We start from the raw sequence: 11,895 nt of genomic DNA on the forward strand, positions 1-11,895 counted from the left end.
GCCTGATGTGTTTGCAGTGCTGTAGTGAGTATGAAGCATGTAATGTACAAAGTGGAAAAGCAGAATAATTAAAGACATTAAGTAACTAAAAAGTTACTTCATTAGCAATTATAATAAACCAAAAGTGTAATTGTAGCATACTGTAATCACACTACTAATATAAAAATATGTAATGCCATATACTTAAAATACATTCTAAATATATTTTAAATGTAATTCAATCACAAAAATAGCACACTCAAAATATACTAATCAAGCGTTTCTATGACATGAAAAGCAATATACTTAAAGTCCTGTACGGTTCTGAGTGACTCTATTGGCAGACTAGACTAGAAAGATTCAAGGGGAGGAGCCAAGAACTGACTATAAAACACAAGGCGCAGAAAAAGGAGAATTATTTGCAAGCAAGAAATCAACACCACACATCATCACAAATCAACTGCCTGCAAGAAAACAGTGAAAATGGCTGCTGGTAAGAAGAGTTTAAAATTTTATATATTAATATCTCTGGAGGATTTCAATTAAGTTCAACAAATTTCTGACTCTGTGAACATAATTTCCATCTTTTCTCCTGTTTTGAATGACTTCTTAACTCTGGCAAAATGAAATGTATTTAGGGATTATTATACCAGAGCTCTAGATGATTAAATAGAGAATCACAAGTAATCTATATTTTCACTGTGGCTCATATTTTATGAACAGAAAAACTATTTAACTTAAATCATAGCTGCCAAAAATAAAAAGTAAAAAACAAAAATGTATATAAATAAGAGGTTTATTTCTTCCAAAGAGGCACTTTTTTCTTCTCATCACTCTAACAAACAAACTATACTGAACAAAAACATAAACGCCTCATGTCAAATATTGTTTCATGTCTAGTTAACAACTGTAAATGAGCATTTGCTGACATTTTATTGTACAAAAGTCATATTTCTCTTGATTTATGTATAACTTTTAACCCAACTTGCAGTCAGTGAGCATTACTCAGTGAGTTGTTTATTTGCTCAGTGCATGGGTGGGGCATGTCCAGTGGGTGATCAGACAAATGAGCAACAACTGGACAATCCTTGGACTGGGGACAATAAAAGGCCATCCCAAAATGTCACATTTTGTCACAATGCCTGAGATGTCACCAGTTATGTGGGAGCGTGTCATTGGCATGTTGGATGCAGGGATTTCCACCAGAGCAGTAGCTGCATGACTCAATGAACTCTTAGACGGACGATTGGCCGACTAAGAATTCGCTTCCAACAGACTGACGCTACTGCAAACCGACCTCATCTTCATCAGCCACATGTGACCACACAAGATGGCCACATCTGGCTCGTCTGTCTGCAGGATCAACTAAGACCAGCGACACAAACAGCTGATGAGAATATTAGTCGGCACAACAGACGCCTCACACCGATCATGTTCAGAGCACCGTCAGTCCGCTACAAATAGCCGTACCACGATGTTATCAATGCCAATATGAAGATCAGTAATTACTGAAAATATATTTTGAGTTTCTCTATATATTGCGTAACCCAAATGTTCACTAAACTCTTATGTTTGACATGGGGCGTTTATATTTTTGTTCAGTGTATATATTTATTTAGACTGGATTATATACTAATATGAAGAAGTATATAATTGTACAGAGGAATGAAAAGCATGCATGATTTTTAAAATGCTTCACAGATAAAAATCTGAGACAATATTTGGTTGAAAGTAATTTATATTTTGTTGAGCAATTATATAATGACAATGATAAATTAAATTAATATAATATTCCCTGTGTCATTCCACATCATTTCAGACAACTGAGTTTGTGGAACAATTTGTTTTGTTTTTGTAATGAATTAGTAGAGAAAATTGGAAATTTTGTTAAAATAAAAATTAAAAAAACGCTTGGTGAACAACTTTTAGGGAAAATAATTTAAGGCACTTGTCAGTGTGTTTATCTTCTCTCTTTATTGGGTCATTTTAGCAAAACAAGGTGAAAAAAGGGAATAATTAAAAATGCCTGGGGGAGCAAGATTAGAAAAATTACATGTAAAAGAAGAATAAATACAGAACAAGAACAAATAAGACAATAGGTTAAGAAACACAGTTAAATAATTTTAAGGCACCAAGAGTCTTTGCAGCTTTTTGAATTTAATGAGGTACATATGGTTTCTACATGTTTCAAGAATTGAGGTAAAAATAGTTTAGATTGAGGCTTCTTTGTGGAAAACTTGCATTTCTGAATATAAAACTTAGATCACAGAGTTCGTTTGTAATGAAGCATTTAGGTCAGTGGTCCCCAACCTTTTTATTACCGCGGACCGGTCAAGACTTGGCGATTCTGTTGCGGCCCGGGGGAAGCGTCACATAATGCTTTGCATGTTGGGGTTCCAGCTAAAGCCTTTTTTTTTTTTTTTTTTGCCCCGACTTTCCCTTTACGACAATCTTACAACGTCCTGCAGTGTGTGGTGTGTTACGCGGTGGTGTTTTGTCTTGGCAGCTTGTGGGGTTTTTACTGACTGGGAGCGAGAAGCAGCCTGTTGAATGTGACAGGCAGCCAATCAGAAAGCGCGGTGACGTAACGGAGAGGAATCTCAAATAGTTGACATGGCAACTGAGAGTCCGGTGGACATCGGAGGTGATATGTGGAAATGTTTATTACTATATGTAAAGGTCATTTTTATATATGTTTATTATATGTGGTTTTGTTTATTCAGTTAAAAATGTTAACAACAAACAAACAAAACTCACCTCCAAATCATAGAGCTGTAAATAGAGCAGCTGCTCCCGCCGTCTTTTATCAAACGCCTTTTCTATTTGTTTCGTCTTTTATCGCTTAAATGAGCCACAAATTATCACTGCTGCTTCTACATCGTCACCGGGTTTGATTATTCTAAATTCACGTTTGGTATGTTGGGGGTTTTACTGGACTTTCTTCTGGAACCGGGATGTTCGTGAGTTTAACCGGTGTGTTGCTCCTGCCGTGTGGCCGGACACACGAACCTGTTGGACTTTTATCCAGGGGCGATTCTAGGATCTGACCTTTAGGGGTGCTGAGCCCCCAGCAAGGCTAAGACCCATGAGAAGATATTCGTTGGTGCGGTTTTCTAAATCTAACTGCTTATTTAATTATATTCACAAACAAAATTAAGAGTAATTCACAGAACAAAAGAACAATGTTCATTTTACTCAAACATATAACTATAAAGAGTAAAATCAGAGAAACTTCACATTTTTTCCAGAGGTGTATAAACTCAGTTTGAAACAGAATCTCAAGACCACATCATGCCTGCCAACATCTGCTAACATTAATGAGACACAAGCAGCTGTGGAGTCACTCAGTCCTAGTGTGGAAATTAAAATAAAATCTACTCAAAACTATGCATTTCATTTGAAGAACATTTTACTAAATGCATAGGATTAATAAACCTAAAACCAGCTTATTATCAAGGTAGATGTTCAGGTTAATGACTAGTTTTCACTAGTCATTTTATTCATTGAACATTTTATTATTTGAACTTTATTTGAAAATCATACTTAGAAATTGCATTACCCTTATTTTTATCTGAACGTTATGCAGCTGTTGGCCTTTTTTCTTTAAACAAGAATGAATGTCCATCTATGGAAAAGTAGAAATTATGAGTCGGGGTTTTACTATTTTAGTTCACAATTCATGAAGTGAGTCTGTCATAGTTTCAGGATAAAACACCTTTTCCTTTGCAAAGAACCAAGATAACTCCAACATTCTGCACTGTTCTTTAGTTTTACCTTATTTAAGTGATTCCAGAGAGATTATGAAATTAATTATAAAACAACACAACAGTCACTAATCAAACTTCAAAAAAGACCAATAAGAGTAATTAACCAGGCTAAGGACCAGGATCAGATTAACACATTATTTATCCAAATATTTTGCACATATACAACATTTTGTACAGAACTACAAAATACTCTTCAAATAAATAAAGCCAATGCTGTACACAATTTCATTCAAAAATATAAAAATAATTCTAAATTAATTAAGTATTGCATTGCCCATTGCAAAAAGTCACTAAGCATAATATTTTGCATTGCAAATTGTCATCTGAATAAAGGTGCTGATGATACAAGTCTGACCCCTTATAGCTGGTTAAAATATATATATATATATATATATATATATATATTTATATATATATATATATATATATATATATGTATATATATAACTGTCTTTACTGTTTTCTTTAGAGGTTCTAGACCAAATTTACCACAGGGGCCCGTCCAGACAATGTTTTTATGAAGAGACTTTAAAAAAGAATTAAACAAAAACAGATTAATATTTCATCATTTAATAATGTGAACCAAAGAGCCACTTGTGTCTCCAGAGATTCAGGTTGCAGATCTCTGATAGTAAAACTGCTGTTATATTAGATTTACCAATGTTTTGGTTTTTATACAATTACCCAATTACTAACATATTTGTTTACAACAGCCCTATTTGATACCTTGAGATATGTTGGTTTCAGCTCATTTTGTGATTATTTTTATTTTAACGTAGGGCTGTGATTTGGCTCTATGTGTTTTTATGTTGCTCGAACTTCACTGAGTCATTTTTTGTTGTTTTAACTGTAAAACACTTTAGTTCTGCACTGATCGTCTTAATTGGCTTTATTGTTAGATTGTATGTAAACTCTGTCATATGGAAGAGAAATTTTATTATTCAACATTTTACTGGGTTCAATATTAAATACAATATTGAACCCCAGTAATATTGCTTAATATTACTGGGTAATAATAAGCCCAGTATAATTATGCTGGGTCCAATATTACAGGTAATAATGCTGAATAACAGAAAATAAAGTATTTTAATGGTTTGGTCAGAGTGAATCTGACAGAAAATATGTGAACTTATCAGAAAATGTCTGTGGACAAAATAGACATTTAAAAATATACTGTATGAGTGTGAAAGGATTTTAACTGATCTATATACAAAAACCAAGAGGTAGAGCAACTTGTGTATTAACTAATCTGTAGGATTTATTCAAATTATTTTGTGTGTGTTTGCTTTGGTTTGATGATGCCTAAATATACAACAACATCCATTGGTTATAAAAACATTTTAAAGAAACTATTAGCTGAAGCTTGAAACACATTTTAATAACTTTAATAATAATGATGGTCAAAGTTTATAAAAATAGTTTTTTTAAAGTTATTTATACTTTTCTTCCAGATTAATGAACCTAAACATGAACATATTATTTTGTAACTGACATCATTAAAGCCTTTTTAGTGGAGGTGGTGTGGTGGTGCAGTGGTAACACACAACACACATGGAGGCCTTAGTCCTCCACACAGACGTCACAAGTTCAAGTCTTGACCTGATGACCTTTGCTGCATGTCTTCCCTCTTTCATTGCCTACTTTCCTGTCTAGTTACTCTCAAAATAAAACCCATCTGAGCCAAAAAATGATTTTAAAACTTTTTAGTTTCTACTCTAAAGTAATTTGAACAAAAATTACTTTTGGTTTATTGTTGTTTTCTAATTCTTCAACAGCTGGAAAGGAGCCAGACCTCAGGATTGCTCTTGTTGGGAAAACTGGAGTTGGTAAAAGTGCAGCAGGAAACACCATTTTAGGGAGGGAAGCTTTTGAGTCTACACTCTCTTTTTCCTCTTTGACATCAGAGTGTAAGAAGGAAACTACTAGTTTTGCTGGTCTAAATCTGGCTGTTATTGATACTCCAGGTGTGTTTGATACAGATAAGAGTAATAAAGAGATTGTGGAGGAGATCACTAAATGCATCAGCATGGCGGCTCCTGGTCCTCATGTCTTCCTGATTGTTCTCCAACCAACCAGATTCACAGAAGAAGAAAAAAAAACTGTCGAAATAATTAAGACAATGTTTGGAAAAGAAGCAGCCACATACAGCATGATCTTGTTTACTCAGGGAGATGTGCTGAAAAGGGGAAACAAGACAATAGAAGATCTGTTAGAAACATCCCAACATCTAAAACACATCATCAGACAGTGCTCCATCCTGGAGAAATTTGAAGATAAATATCATGTTTTTGACAACACAGTTGAGGATCCTGGTCAAGTCAGGGGACTGGTGCAGAAGATCAACAGAATGGTTCAGCGAAATGGAGGAAGTTGCTACACCAATGAAATGTTCAGAGAGGCAGAAAGAGCCAAGCAAGAAGAAATGGAACGACTGCTAAGAAAATATCCAGACATGAATCCTGAGGCTGCAAGAAGGCAGGCAGAGACAGACAACTCATTTATCCATGCTGTCCTGGGGGCTGCTGCTGCTGGAGGTGCTTTCGGAGCTGCTGTCGGAGGTGTCTTGGGACCATTAGGAGCTGCTGCTGGAGCTGCTGCTGGAGCTGCTGCTGGAGCTGCTGCTGGAGCTATAGTAGCAGTGAAAAAGAACGGAGCATGTGTTATACAGTGATGAGTTTGATACTTTGGCCACAGCTTATTAAACCCTGATTTTCATGAATAACAAAATATGTATCAAATATTTGATCATGTAATTAATTATTTAATAAATATTTCAGCATCTGTGGCTGAGATGAGGAAGGAAGAACCTTTATGTCTTTATTACCAAATTCTTTGTTTCCTGTTTATTTCAGTCACACGTAAAACTGTAAAATCAACAAACATATCAGGTCAAATTTTCAAGCAAACCTATTTGCCCCTCATTTGATTGTAGAGGAATCACACAAAGGTTTAAATAACCTGTGAATTTACATAAAACCTCAGCATGACAGGGTGAACAATCTGAGAGGATGAACACATGAATGTCATAAAATGGTGTAGATGTAGAGCAGATGATCAAAATACAGAGACTAAAATCCTCAACACACTGAACTGGGTTTGATTCCCAACCATCAGACATTTGCAAAATATTTTCCACTTTTGTGTCTCAATTTCCTATCTGGTAATTTATAAAAAAAGCCACTAGATCAAAAGTTATTAAATAAATAAGACCGCCTCGTTAATAAATAGGCTACTTCAGTGCTCTATTTACTTATTTCGTTATACAATTATAATGCTTAACAACACAGAGTGTGTGTATTGAATTAAACTTCCAAATACATTTATATTTATTGTTGTTGTCATAGAAAAACAATCTGTACGAATAAAAATCACAAAAATACTCTAAGTTTTGTAGTGAAATCTTAAATTAACTTTCTAACCTGAAATAAAGTTTTGAAAATTAAATTACTAAAACATGCTACAAACATCATTAAAACTTTTGGAATGTAGAAATTTTAAAAGTCTTGACAATCAAGTGCAGTTTGTCTTTATTGTTTTATATCTCAGTTTCTGATCACAGTTTATCCAGCCAGGATGACTTTATCTGGATAACTCATGTGCTGCTGCCTCAATGTTTAAATGTTCAGCTTTGCTTCCTATTGATGAAGCTGCTGGTTCCAATATTTAGATTTTTTATGGATCATTTCTACTGAATTGTGTTTCTGCCTGATTTTCTCAAACCAAGTTTTACCAACAGGCCATAAATGAACACATTTATTTAACTGCACTGTATTGAATGTGATTGAATTACATGTTATGAAATGAGTTTGGCTGAACTGGATTCCAGTAATCAGATATGGACGATTCTAAATTTATTATTTATTCACATTGGCAGTGAATTTACACCATTTATATAAATAAATTCCTTCAGATTTGTGTGTAAACAAGAAAAACAAACATGATTATTATTTTATCCATGTTCTAACATGTAAATAAATAAAGATCTTAAAATAATCTTTGATTCCTTTCATTGTTTTTACACATTTTCAGTTTCTAATTTCCATGGGATGGTTTCCAGTTACCAGATGGACACTGGATTTAAAACGTTGTAAATCCAAACATCTATTGTGTTTCATTGTTTACATTTTTAATGATATTCACACTGTGTGCAGTTTTCTCCAGTTGTATGTAGTGTAGAGCAGCGCCCCGCCCCCACCTGTTGCTCTAAGCTGTCAGTCAGTTTAGAGCTAATTAATCAGTTTATGTTAACCAGATTTTATCTGTGGTCAGATTTCTACTTTTATTTCACAAACAGCAGAATAGCACAAATGACATCACATTCTAAGAAAACAGATTCTTTGGTGGTTAAAATAAAGTTAAATCTGATGCCTGTTACCTATAATACTATCAGAAGCTAAATGTTGCTCTGCAGCTCCTGAACTGCTGTGTTGTTTTCAGAACCAGAGTCCGACCTCAGAGTGGTGCTGGTGGGTCAGGAAAGAGTCGGGAAGAGCTCAGCAGGAAACACCGTCCTGGGAAGGAAGGAGTTTAACTCTGAACTCAGTTTGTCTCCTCTGACTCTGAGCAGTAAGAGGGCAGAAGGAGAAGTTTTGTCTCGTAGAGTCTCTGTGGTGGACACGCCCGGACTCTGCAGCTCTGTTCTTAAACCAGAAGAAGTGAAAGCTGAGATCCAGAGAGCTGTGGAGCTGAGCTCTCCTGGTCCTCATGTTTTTCTGCTCACCATCCAGCTGGGAAGATTCACTGAACAAGAGAAGAGAGGATTGAAGATGCTGCAGGAGATTCTGGGTCCAGAGGTTTCCAAGAACATCATGATCCTGTTCACCTACGGAGACCGACTGGAACAAACAGGCATCGATATTCATCAGTTTGTAAAAAGAGATAAAAACTTGCAGAAACTGGTTAAGAGCTGCAGTGGGATGTATCATGTGTTCAATAACCAGAAGATGGAAGACAGGAAGCAGGTCCAGGATCTGCTGGAAAAAATAGATTCACTCAGGAAACGTCGTTATTTCCCCAAGATAACTTATTATCTTGGTTATTCTCCCAAAATAACAACAACTGCATTAGTATCTATTGTTCTTGTTATTTCATTAGCAATAGCATTCAAAGTGTTCAGATCAGGAGCTACACAGCAAAATATGGAGCAGAGTGTAAATATCTCCTCAATTCTGAGTTAAAATTATACTTTGTAAAGTGTTAATATTTTAACTCTTTAATAGTGTTAAATATTTGACACATGATGCCACATAGAGGCACATTATAACAGAAAATTATGTTATTTCCTTTCACTGTAACATACTTCATGTCATTTTATTACACAATAAAATGTATCTTCAACATTGAAACTGTGTTATTTCTTTTAAAAAATCTTTTACATTCATTGTTTTATTTTACAGAATGTTAAAAGTACATCCTGTGGGTATAAGACTAATATATTTCTAACAAGGCTATAGATAATAAATACATATTGGGATGGCAGCCCCACAGTTTCAGGAAGATAAGTATAATTCTCATTGTAACTCAGAAATCTTCTATCACATGGTCTTCTTATAGTTTTAAATATGTACCAGAATGATTGGAGAAACAGACAAACTCATACAATAATCAACATATTGCAGCAGAATGATGCTGCAATGCTGCCAAACATCTGATCCACAAAATGATGCATTAGCAGCCAATAAAAATCACTCATATAACATTGAAAGACTATCACACAATTAATAGCTGAAACATTTTTGCATCAAAACTTAAAATAGACCTAAAAGGAGAAAAAATCTAGTTTGTGGTTAAAATCAGTCCAGCAGCTTCTGAGTTTATACTTTAAATAAAAATACAATAAATAACTGTAATTATAACTCAAATTATTTTTTATCCCTTTCTGCTGATTCCACCAACTAATAGTAAGTTGCCATCTTTGTTGTGGCAGATGCTGAGTAGATTGGAGCCATGCATGGTGTAATGCTAACCAACCAAAAGGTAAATGTTGGAGCCTTAAGACTGCAGTATGTAACTTTTATAAAAATGTATTGTTTTACATATTTGTTTAAACTATGTTGTGATAATATGTTATGAGACAGAAAATCTGTGAAAAAATTTAGCTCCTCTTTTTCACCTGAGGGTTTTAAAAACAACTAGTCAGAGCCAAGAGGCACCTTGTCAACCACACACTGCGCTAGCTGCATTCATAACCTGCAGCTAGCTGCATTCATAACCTGCAGCTAGCGCAGTGTGTCATAAATGCTACAGCTAGTTAGCATGGCCACCGATGATGCCGAATTAGCGGTTTTCATGTAGTAGTAAGTATTTTCTCACTGCTAAATTAACACATTTAGCAGTGAATACATGGAGCTGACTGACAAAACTAAGACCTTCCTCTTGGCTCTGATTGGTTGATTGTAGTTGTGACGTGGTAGCTGAGCTTTTCTTCAGATAGTAGATCAGAAAGGAGGTGGAGGAAATCAATCTTTTCTCAGATTATCTGTCTCATAACAAACTGTTACAAAATAGTGACAGTTTGAACAAATATGTAAAAACTTATTTTTAATAAAAGTTACATGCATCTTTAAGATACTGCTCCTTCTCATTTGTGAAGCAGAAATTCAAATTCAAACATACTTTATTAATCCCACAGAGAAATTAAATGTTGCAGCTCATTAATTCAGATTCTTGAAAGAGTTATTAAAGATGGCAGGAAAGATCTCTTGTATTACAGTGACTCTGAAGAAGCCTCGCTTTTATTTTTAATTATGTCCGTTTTGGTCCTCCATACAATTCTACATAAGGTCTGAAAGGGGTAATGTGATTTTTATCAGCAGTTGTTTTATCTGAAATCAGTTTAACTGTTTCTACTACACTGAGAAGGTCCACCTCAAAAGGTTGCCAACATCGCCACCTTGTGGAGTTTTAGAGCTATTGCCATCACTGGCAACAGCTGATTCCTCTCACTTTGAAATTCAGAGTTAACAGCAGCAATGAACTCAAACAAATATCTTTTAGCTTCTTTTCACAGAAAAAGAAAGTTTCAGAAACTGCTGCAGCTTCCAGGGTCCTGCTGCTGGAATAATCGACTGGTCAAGTCAACGATCCAGCAGGACTTCAGCTTGTTATGTAGGAAAACATTCAGTCATAATGGGAGACCAGGATACAGAGGAATCAGAACTGATTTAATCCTTCATTCTTTGCAGCAGACAGTCATCTGTATGAACATGAAGTTTCTTTGTCCAAACCTTAATAAAGGTCACTGTGTCTGCTGATGTTCAGCACTCTGATGCAGAATCCAAAATCCTCGTTCATGATCCAGATGTTCATGGTTTCTCATCAGGACCTCAGTCATCAAGAGACTCCATCCATCTGGAAAACTGTGTGGACGACCTGATCTCTGAACAATGTTCTTACAGATGGACACATTTCACACTAAGGAAACTAATTTTAAATGTTGTTTACTGATCATAGAGGACATCGTCAGGAGTTAATGTAGGGACTTTAGAACTGGGTGATGTTCTCTATCTTTAGTCAGAACTCCAGCAGCAGCGTTCTGGATCTGATTGGTTTTTTATTCAGACCTGTGAAAACACTGTTGCATTAATTAATACGAGTAAAGGTAAATGTATGGATAAATTTGTCTAGCTCTTGCTGAGACATTAGTCCTCGAATCCTGGAAATGTTTCATGTTTGTAACTGTCTTTATGTGGTTCTGAAGGCTCAGGTCAGAGTTCATCACTAGATTTCAGGCCTGATCTCTCATTTCCACCTGTAATAACTGAAGCTGTTGTTATAACCTGAGTTAGAGACAGCATGCAGATATTTAAGAGGCTGTCTCTGCCTTGGCTCTGCTATGACCTCAAGTTTCATGAAAGTAAGTCTTGTTTTTCATGGCCTAATGATTTTTTACAATACAATGAAGATTTATCTGATGGGATTTTTATAAAATCTAAAAACTGGGCAACACAAACTGGATCAGACACATTTCTCTGTAAGTCAAGTCCACAGTGTTTTGTTATGGGAAAAGAAAATTACCTTACAGATAAGATACCTTCTAAGAGGAAATGAAACCAGTTTGTACTTTTTAAAACTATCATGTGGCAAATCATTTGTCATACAAACTCATCCATGCGTTTACCTTTAGTTGCATTGATCACTGCAACAGCAT

At 35.3% G+C, this 11,895-nt stretch overlaps 2 protein-coding genes and 1 long non-coding RNA gene across 3 annotated transcripts in view; all 3 read left to right on the forward strand.

The window, feature by feature from the left end:
• LOC116710420 (GTPase IMAP family member 7-like) overlaps nt 1-11,895 on the forward strand; it is an 80,819-nt gene that overhangs the window by 44,738 nt on the left and 24,186 nt on the right. Inside the window, exon 3 of the mRNA XM_032549443.1 lies at nt 8,184-8,743. Within this exon, the coding sequence (XP_032405334.1) occupies nt 8,184-8,743 (560 nt within the window). The remainder of the gene's footprint in view (nt 1-8,183; nt 8,744-11,895) is intronic.
• On the forward strand, nt 427-6,542 carry LOC116731624 (GTPase IMAP family member 7-like). The gene is made up of 2 exons (XM_032581445.1): nt 427-472; nt 5,522-6,542. The coding sequence occupies exons 1-2, from the start codon at nt 463-465 to the stop codon at nt 6,415-6,417; spliced, it is 906 nt and encodes a 301-aa protein (XP_032437336.1). The 5' UTR covers nt 427-462; the 3' UTR covers nt 6,418-6,542.
• Nucleotides 2,755-5,273, forward strand: LOC116731695 (uncharacterized). The gene is made up of 3 exons (XR_004341610.1): nt 2,755-2,954; nt 3,669-3,671; nt 5,263-5,273. It is a non-coding gene; the product is annotated as an uncharacterized LOC116731695 (long non-coding RNA).

Source organism: Xiphophorus hellerii, chromosome 2, assembly GCF_003331165.1.
Source record: "Xiphophorus hellerii strain 12219 chromosome 2, Xiphophorus_hellerii-4.1, whole genome shotgun sequence".
NCBI classification, from domain to species: domain Eukaryota; kingdom Metazoa; phylum Chordata; class Actinopteri; order Cyprinodontiformes; family Poeciliidae; genus Xiphophorus; species Xiphophorus hellerii.